General features: G+C 46.1%; 2 protein-coding genes across 24 annotated transcripts in view; one reads left to right on the forward strand and one right to left on the reverse strand.

The window, feature by feature from the left end:
- LOC144132260 (uncharacterized) overlaps positions 1-22,677 on the reverse strand; it is a 364,547-nt gene that overhangs the window by 121,462 nt on the left and 220,408 nt on the right. The gene's annotated exons all lie outside the window — the stretch shown is intronic.
- On the forward strand, positions 9,135-10,977 carry LOC144132264 (uncharacterized). The gene has a single exon (XM_077664567.1). The coding sequence runs from the start codon at positions 9,650-9,652 to the stop codon at positions 10,820-10,822; it is 1,173 nt and encodes a 390-aa protein (XP_077520693.1). The 5' UTR covers positions 9,135-9,649; the 3' UTR covers positions 10,823-10,977.

The raw sequence follows: 22,677 nt of genomic DNA on the forward strand, positions 1-22,677 counted from the left end.
AGACCTGCGCAACAGTCAAAATATATTGCTTCAATGGCACAAAATCACATGTATAACAAATGTCATAAAGCCCTGGTGATCGGTTACAGCGAACGGAAGGCGTAAAAAGGGCGGCGCGATGCAAGATAACCTGCCTCCGACCCCTTTGTGCACCATTAGGAATGGCCGCCAGCTGGTATTAGGATAGGCACTAGCATGTCTCGAGGATTGCCACCAAGACAGAATCTCTCGCCATGTGTGCGGTATGCATTTACCGCGCTCGCCCGGTCGTTGTCTCGAGGATTGCCACCAAGACAGAATACCTCGCCATGTGTCTGCGGTATGCATTTACTACGCTCGCCCGGTCGTTGCTGCGTGGGACAAGCGGGGAGCAGGGTTCTGCGAAAATCCCTTTAACACTTTCCTGCCCATGGGAAAAGTAGTGGTTTTTGGGTGGTATAGGAAATATTTTTGTTCCTCCAACAAAACATGCTTGATACTCAAGGAAATAGTATCATTGTTGAGAAGAGGAAATTGTCTTTTTAATGGTGTTAGTCTCAATGAACATGTTTATTGGAGAAAATTTTGAAAAACAAAATTGCACAAAAATTTCAAACACTGGACAAAATATACAAAAACAACATTTTTTCACACACACAAAATATAAAAAAATTTCAGTATATACATTTTGTTGAGGATACATCTGTACAATGTTTCACAAAATTTCAGCTTTCTATGTCCAGAACTTATTGAGGAGGAAAAAAAAAACGTTAGGCATGGTGCGTGTCATGCCAACGGGCAAAACAGTTTCTCGACGTAGTGAAACACAAATTGATAGCACAGGTCTCACAGAAGACATTTGTTTTCTGTTCAACTTTTCTGTCTTCATAGCACAACTTACAGTTCCTATAACGCTCCATTTTTTTTGGCTTGTGCTGAAAACCTTGGGGTGCACCGCCTGGTGGAACAACTGGAGGAACGACGGGGTCTACAGAAGGTCGCTCATCAAATCCCAGCAGCTGCTCAATCAGTTCCAGTCTGAAGGCAAACTGGTCGAAGCGCGAGATTCTTGACAGTTCTGCCACCTCTGGATGCTGTCGGCGGTGCTCATCAAACAGTATAAAACTGTTGACTACAGCAATGTCTATACAATGGAAGAACAGGGTCTTCCACCAGCGCACGCACTTCATGAGGACGTTGTAGGATCCGATAAGCTGGTCCGATTTGTCGACTCCCAGCATGCCCACATTGTAGTCGTCTATGAGTTGCGGCTTTCTGATTGAGACTTCGGTCCATTTGTTCTCAACTTTTTTTCTTCGTTTCGCAAGAACATAGTCGTTTGCGGTGTGGGCTGTCGACATCATGTGGACAACCCGCTTATCCTTCCATTGCAGATACAATACGTCCTTGTCCCGCAGCCATCGAACATCTCCTCTTCCTGCTTTTTTTTCCCATTTTGTGTCCTTTAGTTCGCTGGGAAAACCGCGGCGATCTTTTCGGGTCGTTCCGCAAGCTAGTGTCTTGAATTCCAGTAGATGGATGAACAAAGATGTTGATGTGTAAAAGTTGTCCAAAAAAATTAAGTATCCCTGATCAAGGTAGTTCTCACACAGCCGCGTCACAACATCAAATGCCAAACCACGTGCACTGGGCGCTTCTCGCTTTCCGGTATATACATTGAATTGAACCGTGTAGCCAGTTTTTGAATCAGCCAGAACCCACAATTTATACCCCCATTTTATTACTTTATCCCTCATATACTGCCGAATTCCAGAACGACCTTTCGACTTCACCATCCTCTCGTCAACGGACAGGTACCGATGCGGCTGAAAGAACTGCGGAGACGAAATGTTCATGTGTTTTATCAGAGAAGATACGCGGTGAAGCTTCCCGTGGGTTGCGGCAGTGGTCTTCTCTGGGTCCGTCACACTCAAGAAGGCCAGTAATGCCTTGAATCGCCTTCTCGGCATCACTTTCGGTGGTACAAGGCCTGCGAACAATCTCCCCGTGTTCCAATATGAATGCAGACGCGGGACTTGCACGATACCCATGTAGATTAGCAGTCCGATGAACTTCTGCATTTCATCCGGTGTTACTTCCCTCCAGGACCCATCTCTCTCACCGTGTTGTTTTTTCAAGAATATGCATCCAGGCATATTTATTTGTATTGTCGCATATCTCTCGGATGATTTCACCAGTGAAAAAAAGAAAAAAGAAATCAACGGCTCTGGAGAACCGCCTAGCGCCACTCCGGAGCGCGATGCCGAGGTCGAGGCCTGGCCGTCGTGCAGGAGAAAACACGACACCCTGCGCAGCCGCCGGCAAATGGTCCCTCCCGAAAGACGTTGCCACCCTGCAGATAAGAAATCTGACCTTCAGCACACGGAGGATATCTACAGATCAGCGTGGGAGCGCAGCGAAAGGATTCAGAGAAACCGAAACTTACCGACGGATGCCTGCGGCCGTTCCGGGCTGGATCGACGCACTTTCGCTTTCAGTACTAAAATCCGACGAACTGAAGTTGTCCTCCGAGTCACTGCTGCTTTCATCTTCAAAAACATCGCTCGCAGATGCATCGGGATCGATGGAAGCGCGACGTTTGCGCGGAGCAGAAGTGCGCGATGTCGACGCCATCACAGACACAACGAGGGAGCGTCACCCAACTTCGAAGTGTCGTTTAAAGCCCCCGCGCGGCGAAAAAGTGAAACAAAAAACCGAAACTGAAAGAATAGTTATTTTATTACGTACTAGATGGCACAGCATGTCCGTAAACGCTACGAAAGCGCGTAAATACGAACTTGCAACCATCGATAGCAGGCTATCGATGGGCATAGGCGTGGGCAGGGAAGAGTTAAGGAGTCGCTGCCACGGGTCGCAAAGTGGTTCCGGCTGTCTTCCGATTTTCCCCGACGTCTCCACCGACCCGACTACCCCTGGCCTCACGGGCACAGCACCAGCGTGGGAACGGATCGCCACAGTGGCTTGTCTGCAGGCTTCGCCGGCCATCGCTAATGGCAGAACCACTGGGGATTATCTCCCGACGGGGCTGCGCCTCGGTTTCTTCGAAGTTCACCGACCAGCGGAGAGCGGGCTGACCACCTAACGTCTCCTGCCAGCCCGACGGGGTCCTGGCCGCATACCCCTTGCCCTCAAGCTCAACTTATGCCAGGGGCGTGTCCATGTGTGCGGAGGTGTCTGTTTGTGTGTGATAGCGCAAGTTTTGTCCACACCCACCACGGCCAGGGCGTCCCCTACCAGAGGAATCTAGGGAAGACGCAGTGTATAAAACTGGACTGCAGATGCAGTTGAAGCAGCTCACTTCAGAACTCAAAAGCTTGTAAATATGTAAAATAAACCAAGTCTTCTTCCTCCACTAACCGGCACTCCTGTCCTGGACGGAGCGGGCGTCATCTTGACCGAGGTTGTGTCGAGAAGCGACCCCGATCCCCACCTTCAACAGCACCCAGCGCGCGGTTTGCTTTCCCGAGCCTCATCGCAGGCGAACTGCCCACCCAGTTTCGTGCCGCTCTCAAGCGAGCTACCCTTTCCCTACCGACACGCCTTCCCCGCCCCTCCTTGCAACTCCGCTCCCCTCTGGATTTCACATGTCATTATCGAAACATAAAAACTAGGGGTGTGCGAATATTCGAAATTTCGGATACGAATCAAATATGTTTCATATTCGGTTCATATTCGTATTCGAGAAATGATATTTGTGAATTTTCGAATATTCGAAAATTCCCGAACACTCGGCAGCGATCGTATACCGCGCAGACTTTCGTAAATCTGATTGTTGCAAAAGTGCAATATCTGGGCAAATTATCTGAATATAGAGTTTAAAGTTGCAGGAAAACAATATAAAGGCCCTGTTCTCTTTCTTCTCCATCGTTTATCGCGTGGAACGATCGCATTCCAATGCTGCTAGGCTTGACCTTGTGTGCAATTCCGCAAGTGGGCTTTCCCACATACCACACGTGCTGAGAACAACATGGGGGACGACTAGCTTCTAACAATTGCAACGCGAAAGCGCATTTACTTTTTTAACCTTCCGTAATATGTTATCTAATTAATGCCCACACCCATGGCATTCGTTCTGTCACCTTAACTCTCTGAACGTGACCACCGCCATATTGTTTTGGTCAACTATGCTATGCGGAAAAGTCTACTTGCGGGACTTTGCGTGAGGCTCCCGAAGGGGCGAGTCGAGGTGTCACAACAGGGCAAGCGATCCTATAAAAATCCCGCCTATTGCATGGTGCACTGTAACCCATGCACCTCTTAAGTGGGCCTAACGGCAGGCGTGACAATGTTCGGAGGGCCCCTGTCACTAGGTCAAAAAAATAACCTGGCCGCGTAGTTTTGGTTCCTGAGCTTGGCCACTCGCCCGTGGCAATGTTAACTGTCGGCCCGCGCATTCGCCAGTGGTCCAATCTCAGCACCGTGCCACTTTCAGACGCTAACACGTCGCTCGTCTTTTTTTTTTTCTTTTTTAGAAGCAATCTCTCCATCCCGACGTCAATGCGCGTTCCCATCTCGCTTACATTCGCGATGTCTTCCAGCACGCCGAAGCTCTGTGCTCGTCACGGGATTACAGGTGTTTGCATGATAGAGCCACCTCAAGACTACCGCATTTTCAGTATTTTTTTTTTCGCGGCCACGGGGCATTTTATAAATCGGCGGTATAAAGCCAGTGTTAATAAAAGCAATAGCTCTATGATAAAGCTGCCAGGATTACAATGCAAAGTGTCAAAGTACTTTACAAGAACTACATTTAAATGGTTTGTACCTAAGATCTCAACAAACTATGTTATCAGGTGCTGAGATACTCTCTCCCGCATCAACTAAACGAGTTCTAACTGCTGTAGCGCTAATGCCAAATCTGTTGTTTTTGCTGCTTTTCTCTGAAAGTGCTATCGTGTTGTCTACCATTGCAATGTCTTTTTAGGGTGCGCTGGCCTCGTCAAGCCTTCTCATTGGCTTTTTGTTGGCACACCCAATATCATCACGATGTCAAATGAACAAACATTCTGAAGAGAGGCACTTCATAAAACTGAAGCTTAGATAGTATGGAATGTTTCCTGGGAGGGAAACTGGCCACCGCCTCTGGTGCACCCGTGCACAGCGTTGTCGTGATCTTCTGCACTCTGCAAATCCACACAAAACTTGTGGGGACCTGCCCTGCAGCCCCCTGTGTTTGCTTTCCTGCGAGGCACCGTGCAGTGGCAGCCTCACCTTGAGGAGGAGCGCATTTCCTTGTCAGTTACCTTAACTTGCAAGAGAGGGCGCCAGCGTCGCTGCGCGAGAGACTGCTTGAAGCCCACGCGCGGGAGAGGGCAGGAGGCACTTTGGCTGGGATCGTCGTCACGAGAGGACGTGTCGCTCGCGGCTCCGCTCTTCCCCGGCAGGGTGAGGAAGCGGCGGGAAGACTCGCTCCCGTATCTTGTCCCGCCCAGGCCGTGGAGTATCCCTTGACCTAGCGCGGGCGAACATTCGCTTGGAACCTTGCTGGTGAGTCGGACGACCTTGAATCATTAGCGTACCTTGTTGCTAGCTGGTGTTACTGTTGCTGTAGCAATAAATGCCTGTTTGTGTCAGCTAAAGTGTCGTACCTTTGTTCCCTCAGAGCAAGGCCCGCCATGGTTGGCGTGCGTTTGGTAGAGTACGCGATCACGGGGTGGGGTCCGAGCAGCTTTGAACCGTGACAGCCGCGATTAAGTGGGGAGAACGTATTTATCTCCCCAATTCAACCCCACAAACTGTATACTCAGTGTGTTACACACTTTGCAGATGGCTCATATATTCTTCACAAATAAAAGCAGCTTTTCACTGCATGACACACCAGGCCTAAAAGCACAGTACCAAACAGCGTCAAAACTTGCATGGAGACTTGAGGATAAATAACACAACAACAAAGCTGGCCATTGTAGTTGTCATCTATACTATAACCAGTAAACTTACTACGAGCAAACCTCAATAAAATGAACTTCGAGATGCAACAAAACTTTTCGTTTCCGTTTTTTACTTCCAATGAAATGCATGCATTTTTCGCTCAATTTCACGAAGTAGCTTCGCACCACCGTTTTGGTACAACAATGTTTTCGTAAGCACAAAAAGAAAACTTCAGCCCACTGCCCACTCAGTAAAATTTAAAAATTTTTGCTTGTAAAAACGTGAATGCTACTACTGCTACCAACAAGCAAGCAGCAGTAGCACCACATAACATTGATGCTCTTGAGGACTAGGCCCCTACGGTTTTCTTCCCCACGATGCGTCCCTGGTCAGTTGCCTTAACTAACAAGGGAGGGCACCAGCATCGAATTACATGAACGCCGCGGACGGGAGGAATGTTCTCCCGCATATCGTCCCGTCCGGAAGCGGAGTATCCCCTGCCCTAGCGTGGGCGAATATTCGCTCGTAACCTTGATGGTGAGTCAGACGACCTCGATTCTTAAGCGTATTTTGTTACTGGTTGGCGTTGTTGTGGTCGCAGTAAATGCCTTTTTGTGTCAGCCAGAGTGTCGCTCCTTTGTTTCCCTCAGAACAAGGCCCGCTGTGGTCGGTGTGCGCTCTGTAGCGTACACAATCACGGGACGGGTCCGGCAGTTAAGCAGGGAAAACATATTTATCCCCCTACTTCAACCCCACACATGAAGTGGGTTGCCTTGTGCAAAGCTTGTGCAACAAAGGTTTCTCGTTTGTGAACAACGTTTGATATAACTCACGCCCATCTCACTCCGCCGAAGTGGCTCAGTGGTTAGGGCGCTCGACTGCTGATCCCGAGGACGCGGCAGCAGAGTTTCGATGGAAGCGAAATGCAAGACGCCCATGTACTATCGCGCTCAGTATGAACTACATCGTGCTAGCACCTGACCGAGCGCTCGCGTGATATAGCTCAATAGTGAGTGTGATAATACGGTGCGACGTGTGTGAACGTTTCAGAACCACCGGTGATTGAAATTTCCGGAGCCCTCCACTACGGCGTCCCTCATAGCCAATGTCGTTTTGGAATGTTAAACCTCCTTAAACCGAACTGCACCATCGCACCTGGTCATGTGAAGTGCAGACTACTTAGAGCTATGTGGGGGAGGTACAGGCACTGCAGTCGATGGCAAATCGCAACTGGCGCGCATGCACACATGGTTGACGACACGGTGCACAAAGCAAGCCAAACCATCTGCACTATTTTGCGGGCACTTGCTGCTTGCACGTCCCATTCCTATCAGCCTGCTAGAGCACGTGATGGGTCGCAAGGATGCTTGAAGCCATTAACTGCCTTCCGCAGCGTCATGTGGTTTCGTATTCGTGGCAGCAACATTTGCGGTTCTTTCTCACTGGCGGCATTTACCTCCAGCTTTCAGTCAAGATTTACAGATATCCGCAGTTCACTGAGGTAATATAAATGTACGGGGAGCGGCTCGGCTCTGAAGACTAAGCCAATTTCAAGGTGCTTGTTGTTTCTTCTAAAGTCACTTGTAATATCTTCACAAACGCACCCGAGCAAAATAAAGCAGAATGGGAGGGTTTTAGGAATGTGCGATATCATTTGCACCAATGAACAACAAAAACCTTGATGCAACCAAGTTCGCAATAACCAAGTTTTACCGAAGAGTACTAGTTCGTTATATCGAGGTTCAACTGTACAACGAACAAATGGTGCATGACCGTCAATTTCCTTATAAGTAGGCTCAAATTATTTCCTTTTACATTTAGTAAAGCAACTTTCGCATGTTCAAATAATGAACACGAATGATAAAGCATTTTTCTGCAGTGTCGAAATCAGGAGGAAGAAATGGGCTAGGGGAGAGTATGTAAAGCAAAGGCAAGACAGCCGCTGGTCCTTGAGGGTAACGGAGTGGATTCCAAGAGAACGCAAGCATAGCAGGGGGCAGCAGAAGGTTAGGTGGCCGATAATAATACAAATGATCGATGTGCGCAAAACATTAGACAAACCACGTACACGAGAGAAACACAAGGACAGGCGCAACACTAACAACTACTTTAGTCTTCTCAAACTAATGCATGTACTATGCAGTAATCCATGTTACTGAAATATCAGGAATGCCAATTTCTTTCATTTTAAAAATTAGTTTGCCGTGAGGAACTTTGTCAAATGCCTTGTTAAAATCCAAAAATACTGCATCGATTTGGCCTTTATTATCTACACAGGAAAAAAATAAATTTACTACTGTAATTAGTTGTGTTACCGTCCAGAATCCTTTTCTGAACCCGTGCTGGAAGTTAGCTAGAACGAGATTTTTTTCTAAAAAATTCGTTCATACAGTGTGCAACTACAGTGGAACCCCGGTTATACGTCCCCCGGTTTTGCGACGACCCGGGTTTTACGACGGATTGACGCAGTCCCGGCGAAGTCCCCATAGAAGCAATGCATTAAAAACCCTGGTTATCCGACGCAATTTTACGCCGGACACACGTCATACGACGACTCTCGCGAAGCGCGGGACGGACCGGCGGACGAAAGAAAGGAGTTGCTGATCTCTTTCTGCTCCGGCGGCCGCAGCTTTCTTTCCTGCCTCGTCTCATCATCGTTCGTTTCTCTCTCCCCCACCAGCTGCCCTCCGCGACGCCCGCTGTGCTGAAATGGCGTGTTTTCTTCTCCACAATCACTTTCTCCCTTTCGCTCCCTCTCTTATCGGCGGCGTCGCCTCTTGCCGCGTTGGGGAAGAGTTTCTTTCTTTCCGGTTTCGCAGCAGTAGATCGCCGACAAGGTAGCGTGGATAGGCCTAGGTTCATCGCATGTGATATTCGTCGTAATCCTAGCGACCAGCGTTCGGCAAGGTTTTGAGTTGTGTGGAGCAACGCGACGCACGATGCCCCGAAAACGGGCAGTTCTGTCGCTCGGTGATAAGCTCCATATTATTGAGGAAGCGGAAAAGCGGCATGGAGCCACGAAAGCCAGCATTGCCCGGGACCTTAAAGGAGCTGCGAAACACTGCTTGAACGGATGCCGGTTGCACTTCAAACGGATTCTTTATGTCACACAGATGCTGGCTCAAAAAGAATTACGAGAATCAATGAATAGGAACGGAAGCTATTCAATGAATAAATTTCAAAATACAAACAAAAAAAATGCTGCACTCAGCTCGATTTTCGCGCAGCTTCCCATTCCCATTTCACTCTCCCAATGATGACACACTTTGAGACCAATCAAAACAGCCTATCTTAGCACGTGGCGGAAGTTTACACTCCATGGTTGCCTGTTTTCTGCAACTCGTTCATGCCAAAGCTGGCAGCGCCGTTTGCATGGTTACAACAACCATGTAAACACCCAGCTGACCCAGTGATGCTTCATCGTCACGTCGACGGCACTGAAGGGAAAACTGATCAGTGACATCCCCTTACTTATGGATCCGAACTCGAGCACGAGATACTGCGACGGTGTGACGGCCTGCGCAAGGTAGCAGGCACCTTTAGCATAGCGCGTACCGCTACTGCTTACCGCCTACCATCGCCCGTCGCTCCCAGCGCGCTAGTTGGTCTCGGTGAGTAAGGAGCGGGCGCTGTTGACGGGAGCGTGGCGCCATCTGGCTCCGCCACCCGGTGATCCTCCACAAGCTGACAATGCGCACTGTCTGCTAAATGTGAAACGTGGGCTAAATGTGGGCTTGGTGACTGTGCCAGTGCAAGGACCACTAATCAGTTCACTCTCGCTATGCAGGTGTTTTACTGTGTTGTGCGCCTGCTGCTGCCTGCGCTTGCGCATGCGGCATCACAGACCACATCGGAATGCGGAATCACCGATCCTGGAAGCTACGGACCCACTGCCCGGCTCCTACCTGTCGGCAGGCTGCAGTTCCTGCCTAAGCCGCATGGGGCACACTGGACAGCGGAACTCTCCAAAGCTTGGGCTGCCGCATCATCGTCGACAGCAACGAGTCTACCAGCTATAAAGGAACAAGCACCTTCGGCGCAATCCTGTGGGCTTGGTGACTGTGCCAGTGCACGGACCACTAATCAGTTCACTCTCGCTATGCAGGTTGGTGAACCTTACGTTATGTTTGCAAAAAAAACGAGTAATTATTGCCTGGTACAGCTACCAAGCCCACGGTACTGTGTTACTATTATTGCTGAATGTGTTGATGTAATGCACTCGCCACTACTCCAAGCTGGAGATATTGAATCTAACCCTGGCCCTTCTACTGAAGCCCTTCTCGCGGAATTGCGTAGTCTGACAGGCGGCCAAGCGAAGGTAATTGCAGAAATACAAGGCCTGAAAGCTCAACTCGGCAATACTGACAAAACAATAGGGAAATTGAACGAAAGACTAACAGATCAAGAAAATCATTATCAGGCATTGGTACCACTGCGGAAAGAAATTGAAATCATGCGCATTGACACAGAGCGCACTGCCTCTCGAATTTCGGAGCTGGAAGCCCGTATGGATGACGCCAAGAACCGTTCGAGGCGGAACAACCTAATCTTCTACGGCATCCCCGACCCCTCCTCCTTGGAAACATTCGCAGAGACAGAGCAGTTGGTCGCAAACCTTTGCCGGGATAATTTACAGTTAACCTTGGAACCAAGGGATATAGAGCGTGCGCATCGCCTCGGCTGTCCCTCAGCTGGTCGCTGCCGGCCCATAATAGTAAAGCTTGCATCACACAAGACCAAAGCTGTAATACTGTCAAATGGCCGGATGCTTAAAGGGACAAGTTATGGCATCGGTGAGGATTTCTCGCGCCCAGTCCAAAATGCACGTAAACAACTTATTGCTTTTGCGAAAAGGAAGAACAAGCCATTTTCCGTCCGTTTCAAAACTCTGTATATGAACCAAAAGTGTTACGTCTTTGACGACAGTACTAACAGCATCAAAGAATTATTATAGCAGACGAAGCACCAAAAAAAGAAAGAAAAGAACCGAGCATATGCTGTCTCTAGCGATGCTCTTTCACTTTCTGCAATTTACACTAATATCCGCAGTTTTCTTCAAAAACGTGAACATATATCTAGCATTGTATTTTCCTCTAGCAGTAATCTACTAATACTTACCGAAACGTGGCTCACTGACGACATGAGCGATACTGAAGTGCTATCGGACCTACCGAACTTTCGTGTGTATCGCAATGACCGTGCATCTTTGCGCGGTGGTGGTGTACTGATTGCATTCCACGAACGATTGTCTTGCGCAGTCATCAATATTCGGTCACAGCTGGAAATATTATGGGTGACTATCCAATCACGCCCACACACCGTACTCACACTACTTTCGAATTTTGCAACCAGCTTAACCAAACCACGTGTCAGCTTATTGCTGCTCACCCAAATGCACACATACTACTATTTGGCGATTTTAACTTCCCGCAAATAGACTGGCACACTGACAATTTGTATTCTTCGACAGGACTAACCGAAGCCAGGAACTTCCTCGATATCTGCCTCAATTTTAACATGACCTAGCTGGTTTCTGAAGCAACACGTGTTTCACAGGATACATCCAATATCTTAGATCTAATATTAACCAACAACCACGAAAGCCTTTCGTACATCCATTATCTCAAGGAAATAAGCGATCAAAAAGTAATTCATGCTGGCTTTTCTTTTCGACCAACAAAGTGCGAAATGTACAAGAAAACGATACAGTTGTATGACAAAGGCGATTATGAAGCGATAAATGAGGGCCTTTGCACATTTTTTTCCCACATTTCAGACAACTTTCCACCACCATAATGTTGACGCCAATTGGACACGTTTTAAAGAAAAGCTGAAGGAATTAACCAATAAATTTGTACCTAAAGTAAGTTTCAGAGGCAGTCCTCACAAACTATGGTTTACGAAAACATTAAAAAAGGCTTGAAAATAAAAAGAAACGTCTGTTCCGGGTTGCAAAGGTTAGAGATCAACCAAAAGCATGGGAGAAATATTATGAAGCAGATAAATACTACCTTTCTACTCTACATCAAGCAAAGCACTCTTTTTACCACTTAGAATTGCCTAAGCTACTAAAAACTAATCCCAAACAGTTTTGGAAAACACTGAAAGACGACGAACCGCGAGAAATCGTACTCACCAGTGACCTGAATGAAAGGATTACGGACGTAGACTGTGCGAACTCTTTCAACACCACGTTCACTACTGTCTTTTCTGATGAAGGGACCGCACCCCCATGTTTACCTTTGCATGACTTTCATTGTGACATGCCAGCGATAAATTTTTGTGAAACTGGAATTTCATCCATAATAGAAAATATTAAATTATCATCTTCTGCTGGAATGGACGAAATTAATACCAAAATCTTGAAAAACACCAAACACAACGTCTCACTTTATCTCACCCTAATTTTTTCAGTCACTTTCTTCAGGAGTCATTCCAGACGACTGGAGGACAGGGAAGGTCGTTCCTGTTTTCAAGTCAGGTAGCAGAAATTCCCCACTAAATTACCGCCCTATCTCTCTAACAAGCGTCCCCTGTAAAATCATGGAGCATGTGATCTACTCCCACATAATAAATTTCCTTGACAGTAATCACTTTTTCCATCCTTCACAACATAGCTTCCAAAAGGGGTTGTCATGTGAAACACAGCTTGCAGTTTTTCTACATGACATCCACACTAACCTGGATAGTAACATACAGACTGACGCGATCTTTCTTGATTATGCTAAAGCGTTTGATAAAGTGCCTCACCAACGATTACTTGCGAAACTCTCCCCGTTAAATTTACATCCTACTGTCTTAACATGGATTGCAGAATTTCTTACTAATCGATCGCAGTACGTTGTTATAAATGATCGCCTATCCACACTGGTTCCAGTAACGTCAGGCGTCCCCCAGGGTTCGGTTCTTGGCCCGCTCCTATTCTTCATCTATATCAACGACTTACTTTTGCATGTATCCTGTAATATGCGCATGTTCGCGGATGACTGTGTTATCTACCGCACCGTACTTAACACTTCGGATCAGATAACCCTACAAAGTGACCTTACTAATATTTTAGAATGGTGTACCACTTGGTTAATCACACTAAACGTTAACAAATGCAAAAGCATGTCGTTCACCCGCAGCCATAACCTTCAGACGTTTGCGTACACAATTAATAATGTCACTCTTGAATCAACTGACACCTTTAAATACCTCGGTGTCACTGTATCAGATGACCTCAACTGGCGTACGCACGTGCATACCATCATTTCAGCCTCTAACAAAACTTTAGGTTTCCTAAAACGTCATTTGCGGAAAGCCCCAAATCACGTAAAATTACTTGCCTACACATCACTTGTACGACCGAAACTAGAATAAGCCTCAACAGTCTGGCATCCGCATCAAGCATATCTCATCGACGCTCTTGAAGTGGTACAAAACCGCGCCGCTCGATTCATCCATTCGTCGTACTCATATGACGTAAGCGTCACGTCACTGAAATCACTATCTGGGCTTCCGGACCTCGTTTTACGTCAGCGCATCGCTTCCCTCTGTCTTTACCACAAATTCTTTTACAGTCCTATCCTTCATCAAGCACCATATATCACGCCCGCAGCGCGCATATCATACCGGACGAGCCACTCGCTGCAAGTTTCACGACCACGCTCACGAACATCAACATTTTTAGCCTCGTTTTTTCTTCGCATGGCGGCAGACTGGAACGGCCTCCCCGCTGCCATTGTCGACATAATCTGCCCATCCGTATTTTGACCATCTCCAATTACATTGTACATGATTTTTCCTTATATGTGTTGTTTGTATTTACATGCGTGTATGTTGGTCTACATATATAGGCATTGATATGTGTAAATACATGTGTGAATATACTTGAATATGTATACTATGTATGTGTATATACCGTATTTACCCGAATGTAACGCGACCCCAAATGTAACGCGAGGGTCGACTTTGCGAGGGCGAAACCGCGAAAAAAAAAGAACACGATTGTAAAGCGAGGGTCGACTTTGCGAACGCGCACGATCAAAGACGCAAAAACGCGAATTTAACACGAGGAACCGAAACTATAGAACACGAATGTAAAGCAGGAAACAAACTATAGCAAAAGTCGAGAGCAGCTTTATTGAAGTACCTGCAAACTATGCCTTATCTTCATCCTCGCCACTGATGTCGCCGTCGCTGTCATCAGAGCTGGACTCCTCTTTGTGGCTAGTTGTTTCCCACAACAAATCGTCCTCACTTCCATCGAGGGCATTTGAAATAGATCATTTCTTAAATGCGCGGTGGACTGTTTCATGAGGCAGCCCGTACCAAGCAGCTGAAACCCACTGGGCAACAGTAGATGCACTCGGGCGTTTCAGTCTCCCTGCAGGTGTTGAGGTAGATCCACATTCAATCCAGTCCCAATACAGCTGCCGCAGGCGATCCTTGAACGGCTTGTTCAAGCAAACATCCAAGGGCTGAAGAATGGACGTCATTCCACCCGGTATAACAACCAAATGCGTTCGGTCACGCTGCAGCTTTTCTTTCACGCCGGGTGTGAGGTGACCTCGAAAAGAATCCAGCACCAATATTGATTCTGGATGCAGCCATGCACCTGGCCTTCGGTCCCAAACGCTGGAAATCCAATCTATGACGAGTCCCGAGTCCATCCAGCCTTTTTCGTGGCAGCGCACGACAACATTGTTCGGAAATTTTTCTTTCGGGATAGCCTTCCGGCGAAAAATTATGAAAGGAGGGAGCTTGCAACCATCAGCCAAACATGCGAGCATTACTGTTATCCGATTCTTTTCGTTTCCAGTGCTTCTAATCCGAACTTCGTGTTCACCAGACTTGTGCACTGTCCTAACCATTGGCATATCAAGGTACACGGGGGTTTGGTCCTCATTCCCGATGTGTCCAAGTGGCATGTTCGTAGATCGGCGGAGATCAATGACATACCACTGAAACGCGAGAAGTTTCAACTCGAAGTCCTCGGGTAGCTTCTGACAAATCGAGGTAGTTCGTCGAAGAGAAAAACCGGCCCTTCGCATGAACTTCTGTATCCAGCTGCGCGATGCCTTGAATTGGTTTGGCGCCAAACCCGCGTCTCGTGCAAGTTCACGTGCTTTGCACTGAAGCATCTCAATGCTCACACCAAGAAGCCGGGAGCGTTGTTCACCAACAAAGTCCGCAAGACGACGCTCCAAATCCGGGAAGCGGCCTTTCTTGGGCCCACGGAAACCTTTTCTTTGACTGTTGCAATTGAACAACTCCTGACGATGCTTCCTCCATCCCCGTATCGTCGATTCGTTGATGTCCAGGCTTCTTGCGGCCGCTGAGTTACCGACCTTTTCGGTGAGTAGAATGGCGTTGCGCTTGAAACCAGCGGTATACTGAGCGCGAGAGCACGCCATTTTGGATGTAGGCACAATAAGCAGGCAGGAACACACCAACGTGTCAAAGCACAGACCATGCGGCTATGCACTGCGCGAACAGTCGGTGGCGTAGGTCACGTGGTACTATCGTGGAAACAAGTGCCCAGGAATGCACCGCCAGTGGCCAAACGGACCGCTACGTCACCAGAATAAAAAAAGGCGCGTCCATTTCGCGCGCCAGTCGTTTGACACTCACGAGCGCGTTTGGTCCTTTCAAGGTGACTCGTTGCTGGCGCCCTCTCGTTGGTGCCGTCTGCTCTGCCTTTTTCGCGTTTGCACCGCATTCACGGCTCGTCCTGGCCGTGGTTCGCGTATTGGTTGACCGCTGAATTTGGAGAGCGCGACTTTGAAGGAGCAGGTCAATCGACACACACGTAAATGCGGCACATTAAGCGAGCTTAATAATGAGTGTTTGGTGCCTTTCTTAGCATTTTTATACCTAGTATTCGAATGTAACACGGGGGGTGACTTTTCACTTCTGTTTATGGTAAAAAAACTCGCGTTACATTCGGGTAAATACGGTATATATATGCGTGCTTGAACTAGTGTTAATCCAAATCTTGTACCCACCCCTTATGTAATACCCCTGAAATCGGGGGTCTTTAAGAAAAATAAACTGAACTGAACTGAACGCATCCTTCCTTGTGACCGAAACGAACGCTTATAGAGTGTAATGGCTCGATCGAATCGATTTTGCAAAGCCACTTTCAGATACATAGAGAGTAGCCATAAGTGTTGAGTGCTAGGTCGTAGGATGTTTAGAGAGGCGCAAAATCCTTCGATAAAAAAGTAGCCAGAGCCTCTGGTGGTGTATTTTTGTTTTACTTGCTTTACAGCGCTTTTATCTAAGGCAAACAAGTTGGTTTTGTTAATGTAATATAAAACACAATAACTTTACAAAACGTATCTTGTCCAATCATCAAGCTCCAAGAGGACCTTGGTGTGGGCTAGTTGGTTCATACTGCTACGACACAGACTGACAAAGCGCAACGGAACTAGGACGAGTAGAAGAAACTGTCCTGTGAAGAAGCGCCTGTCCTACGTTTCGTGTTTCTTCTACTCGTCCTAGTTGCGTTGCGCTTTGTCAGTCTGTGTCGTAGCAGCATCAAGCTCCCACTAAGTGATGTCATATCCGCTGCTAAAAACTGCCACTGTATGGCGACACCATCAGCGCCACGAATTTGCTTTTGCGAGCTAACTAAAATATTAAAAACCGCAGTATATGTGGTACGACTGATGCTCATAGCATCACTATAACTCATTCTATGCAATCAACGGGCAAAACAATGCACTGAAAATGTGTTTCGGGGCCCCTTTAAGATATCCGAAACTTTGCTTAAGACGATCCTGTGTCTTTATTAGTGTTGATGCTTGTAATGATGTTAATGTTTAACAAGAACCCTGCACTTTGTATTGATTTTTGATGTACCATTGTATATGTAACGACTACTCCCCCTTATGTAATGCCCTAAACCAAGGGCCTTTAAGGGTAAATAAATGATAATGATGATGATGATGATGATGATATTGCAAAATGCCAACAAGTTTGGGTTCAAGCGGAAAGCGGCAAAAGAAGGACAGCATGAGAAGCTAGAAAAAGTTCAAGTCAGGTGGCTGCATCAGGCACGGAGCTCTGCAATCAACGTGGATGGCGCCATTCTAAAAGAAAAGGCGGACCTTGTGGCATTGCGTCTGGGCATCGACGACTTTCAGGCATCGAACGGGTGGCTGGATCAGTTTAAAAAACGAAACAGGATTGTGTACAGCCGCTCCTGCGGAGAAAGCACTTCCGTGGACGTTTCGACGGTGAACGAGTGGATGGAGTAGCTGCCGGAGATGATTGCTGCATACAAGCCCTGCGACGTTTTCAACGCCAATGAGAGCGGTATTTTTTACCATATGCAGCCCGAGCAAACCCTTGCATTTAAAGGTGACAGCTGTCATGGTGGCAAGCGCAGTAAAGAGCGGGTGACAGCACTATTCTGTGCTAACGAGGACGGTTCCGAGAGGCTGCCCATGCTTGCTGTCGGAAAATTTGCAAAGCCATGGTGCTTTAAGAACTTGAAGACGCTGCCGTACAGCTACAACTTTAACAAAAAGGCGCGATGATGTGTTCGCTCTTCAGCAATTTTTTGCAGCAGTTGGATTGCAAAATGGGTTCCAAGGCAAGGAAAATATTGCTTTTCGTGGACAACGCACCGTGCCACCCACCCGATACGTCGAGCCTGAGGAACATAAAGGTTGCTTTTTTTCCACCCAACTGCACAAGCCGGCTGCAGCCACTGGATGCCGGCATCATTAAGTGCATGAAGCAATGGTACCGGAAGCGCTTAGTGCAGCGTCGGCAGGCGGCTATGGAGCGCAGCGAGTCAGAAAGAAAAGATCACTGTGCTCGACGCCATGCATTTTATTGCCAGTTCGTGGAACACAGTGTCGCAAAGCACAATCGCCAACTCGTTCAAGCACTGTGGCTTTAAGCGAGAGACTGCCTCCTCGCCATTACCTTCGCCAAGTACGTGGAGGCCGACGGCTACATTGAGATCTGCGGTGAGGTGTCGCTGGATGATGCAATCGCGGAGGCTTTGCCTAGTGCCGACACCACTGCGACATCGGACGAGGACAACGACGACTCCACAGATGCCGTTTCTGTGCATACCACGTTCGCAGAGGTGCTACGGCACATAGACGGCATCCGGAACTTCATCTGTTCACGCGACGCCACAGAGGACCTCCTTTTGGACGTTGCCCAACTCGAGCGAAAGCTTTTGCAAGTTCACGGATCAAATAAGGCCCAAAAGAAACTGACCAACTCTTTTTAAAGTTCGCGCCGGCTGGCGGGAATCACGGCAGTGGGCAGTGGAGTGCCGAAAAGGTCCGTTTGAATAAAGCATGATTGGTACCTGTACTGCAGCATTAATTCTTATCGCATTTACTTTTTTGATGATTTCGGTTTCCAAGCCCAGCAGAGTATGTTAATAGTTTACATTGAAGTTTCTCGTAAATGCATCGCGCGAAAAAAGTAGTGTTTTTAGAGGCATAATTTATGTTCAGATTTTACGATGCCCGCATTTTACGACGCTTTTTTGCGGTCCCGAGAAAGTCGTATAATTGGGGTTCCACTGTATAAGTTCTAATAGCTTACAGCACAGGGATGTCAATGATATGGGACGGTAGTTCTGCAAAAGAAGACGGTCTTCTTTTTTATAAACGGGAACAATTTGGCTGTCCCCCAGTCATCAGGTATTTTGCCTATTGACATTGAAGCACAAAAAATTATCACAAGAAATTTAGCCAGAGTTTCGGCATAGCATCGCAGAAGTGCGTTTGGAATGTTGTCAGGGCCACATGACGTTTTGGTTTTCAGGTTCAGTAACATCGAAAAGACACCAGGGTAAGAAATAAACACACTCGGCTGTTGTCGGTATATGTGCTCGGGGCAGAAAATACACTTTAAAAATAACTGTTAAAATGCTGAGCAACAGCCTTTGGATCACATACTGTAGTGTTGTTCACCAATATTTGTGTGACTGCTTTCTTTTTTTTACTAATATATTTCCAAAACTTACTTGGCTCGGTTTTTAAAAAGTTTTGAAGGGCTGTGTTGAAGAAATAATCTTTTGAATCACATTTGTAAAATGTCCGTGAATTGCTTCAAGTGCAACGAACCGGTGGAATCTGATGACGCATCAGTTGTCTGCACTGAATGCTTTTACAGCTTCCATGTCGGTGCGTGTTCAGGGCTGCAGGAAACAGTTGTCCGCACAAGGGGAGATGCAGCTCGTAAAAGCTATAAATGCCCACTCTGTCGTTCAGGCAAATCGCGGCAAACGCCTAAAGAAAAAAAGAGCGAGGAGGACGGAGTCGATGCTATCATGTTTGCAAATCTTGTTAAACAGGTAAATGAACTGTCATGCCTGAAGGCGACCGTTGCTGATCTCAAGGCTTCGGTGGAAATGATGTCATCAAAGTATGATGAGCTATTGGCTCGTGTGGACAAACAAGACCAAACAATCGAGAGCTTGCTAAAGCGCGTCGAGAAGGTAGAAGGTGGTCAACAGGTCGAGTTACGTCAACTAAAGGAGGACATGAACACGCTAGAACAGCACAGCCGTGCCCTCAACCTAGAAATCCACGGAGCTGTCCAGGCGAGAACTTGCTATCAAAAGTGAACGAAGTGGCCGAAAAGATAAAGCTACCCGCGGTGACCCAACAGGAAGTTAACGATTTGCACAGACTGCCGGCTAAGGGCTCTAAAATTCCCATAATCCTTGTTCGCTTTGCCAACAAAGGCACACGCGATGAATGGCTTAGGAACAGGAACGAACTGCGGACAGATGAGAAGTGCTGCATATACCTGAACGAGAACCTCACAAAGCGGAATAGGCAACTGTTGCAGCGTGCAAAGACGTGGGCCGATGACCATGGATTCCGTTTTGCATGGTACAGACATGGTAGAATTTACGTGAGGAAAGAAAGCGGCGAAACCGCCTATCTAATCAAAGATGAGTGTGATCTTGACAAGATCGTGACCTAAGCCGCTACCACTTCGAAGTGCGGATAACACAAGCGAACAACAAAAATGAGTTTTTCCTACCTGCTCCCTGAGGAACTAAAAGACGTTCTTGGTTTGAAGTACCATTTATTATTTAAATGTTTTCATATAAATACGCGGTCGCTAAATAATAAACTTTCGGAAATAGAGCTATTGTTATCTTCATTTCATTTCAGCAATGATGTTATCATGTTCACCGAAACTTGGTTGTCTGATGACGAGACGTTCATTCTGCCCCACTATAAGAGCTTTTTTCTTAACCGCAGCAGTCGTCGTGGCGGCGGCGTGTCTTTGCTTGTAAGCAACGAACTGACATCTGACACGCTTGATCAATATTGTGTTTGCAGTGATGACTATGAGATATTGACTGTAATTACCGGCGACATGGTTCTCTCTGTAATCTACCGACCACCAGACGGAAACATTTCGAACTTCATTAATTTCATTGACCACTTTCTTGCCTTTATAAATGAAAAAAAGTTAAAGATAATACTTGGTGGTGACCTGAATTTAGACATGATGTGTGACAATATTCATACGCGATGTTTCAATGTTGTGGTTAAGAGCAATAACTGTGAAAATGTCATTTCTAAACCAACTCGTGTTACTTGTTCTACTGAAACTTTACTTGATCTCTTTATTACAAATTATGACACCTCATGTGTTGAATCAGAAGTACTGCTATGTGACATTAGTGACCACCTTGGTATATTTATGGGTGTTGAAAAGACTAACCGCCATAAAAAAACAAAGTCATGTCACGCTACCCAGTTCGTCTCTGAAAAAAGCTTAGAAATGTTCCGCGATGATATTAGCAACGCAGATTTCTCTGAGCTGTATTCTATGGAAGACTGCAACGTCGCCTATGAATTGTTTATTGATACTGTGAAAAAAGTGTACGCAAAGCATTTTCCATATGTAACCAAAAGGCAATCGACACGTATAAGAAAACCATGGATTACACGTGATTTATTAAAGCGAATAAAGGAAAAACACAAAATATGCAATAACTTTATCAAATGTAGAGATCCTGCAGTGTTTTCAACATTTAAAGCCTATCGAAATAAGCTAAACAAAGATATTAGGCTTGCTAGAGATCGATATTTCTGTGAATATTTTGAAGGATGTAGTAACAATTCAGACCTGCTATGGAAAAAACTTAATTCGCTGTTGAAGCCCTCGAGAAAGGAAGGCGCTATTGAAACCATAACATGTGGCGATAATGTCCTCACGGGTGCCGCTATGTCGAACGCTTTTAACAGCTTTTTCACAGATGTCACAAGCATGCCTTGCGACAATACTGACTACCCCTACATTAATGATCGCTTAGAAAATAGCTTGTTCCTTCATTCTGTTTCTGAGGCTGAGGTTGTGTCGGCATTTTTGGAACTTTCTAATAGTTCGGCCTGTGATGCGGACGATATCCAGGTCAAGCCAATTAAGTTTGTTATAGACATATTATCATCGCCACTAAGTTATTTATTCAACTTATGTTTTTTAAAGGGCATATTTCCAAATAAAATGCAGGTGGCTAAAGTAGTAGTTATTTACAAGAAAGGTGACAAGAACTCCCTTGGAAATTACAGACCTATTTCTTTGCTCCCTGTCTTTTCTAAAGGCTTAGAAAAGCTTATCTTCTCTCGACTGCAAAAATTCATAGAAAAAAATGATATTATAACAGGATGGCAGTTTGGATTTCGGAAGAATAAATCCACTGAGCTTGCGCTTCTTCACGAGAAAGAATATATCCTAAACAGTTTTGAAAAGAAACATATCGTGCTAGCTACCTTCGTAGATTTCAAAAAAGCATTTGATTCTCTAAATCACGAACTGCTGATTAGAAAGCTTGAAATGTATGGAATTAGAGGTCTTCCTCTGCAACTTTTAAACTCTTATCTTTCTAATCGTGCACAATATACAACCATTAATGGTATTGAGTCTTCTTTAAAGAATATAAAATGTGGAGTGCCGCAGGGTAGCATATTGGGGCCTTTACTCTTCAACTTATTTATTAACGACATAGTAAACATCACCGACCAAGCATCGTTTTTTATTTATGCAGACGACACAAGTATTTTCCTCTCAACGAATGACTGCGATTCCCTGATAGACAAAGGAAACAATATTTTATGCCAACTAAACACCTGGACAGAACTAAATGGGTTAAAAATAAATGTGAATAAAAGCAAGGCTGTTATCTTCCGACCAAGGAATAAACTTCTGCATACAAATAAAAAGCTACTACTTAATTCAGAGGAGATTGAGATAGTAGAAAAATTTAAAACACTTGGAGTCGTCTTTCACGAAACAATGTCATGGGACCATCATGTAGATACTATCTTGCCTAAACTCGCTCGAGTCGTAGGACACCTATACCGCCTGAAAACAATGCTTCCTTCGAGGATTAAGGAGCTCATATACTAATCGTTGTTTTTGTCCCATTTAAATTATTGTCACCTTGTCTGGGGCATGACCACTCTGAATAATCTAGACAAAATTTATCTACTTCAAAAGAAAGCGATAAGGTGCATATTCCAGCTTAGTTTCAACCAGCATACAAACCAGTACTTTGAAGATGCATGTATTATGAAAATTTTTGACATCTATAGTTTTCAACTGCTTTCGAGATATAAGAAGGAGCTACTTCGTCATACTGATTATTTGGGGAGACTGGCCTCCCTAACGCCGAGCGAGAAGCTGTATAACACTAGACAACACTCCCCGTGGCAGACTAAAACTCCAAGAACAAACTACGGATTACAAATGATTGCCTTCCAGTTGCCTAAACACCTAAACACGTTACATCATAAAAATATTGACATAATTAGTACGCCGATC

The sequence above is a fragment of the Amblyomma americanum genome, chromosome 5, assembly GCF_052857255.1.
Source record: "Amblyomma americanum isolate KBUSLIRL-KWMA chromosome 5, ASM5285725v1, whole genome shotgun sequence".
Taxonomy (NCBI): Eukaryota; Metazoa; Arthropoda; class Arachnida; order Ixodida; family Ixodidae; genus Amblyomma; species Amblyomma americanum.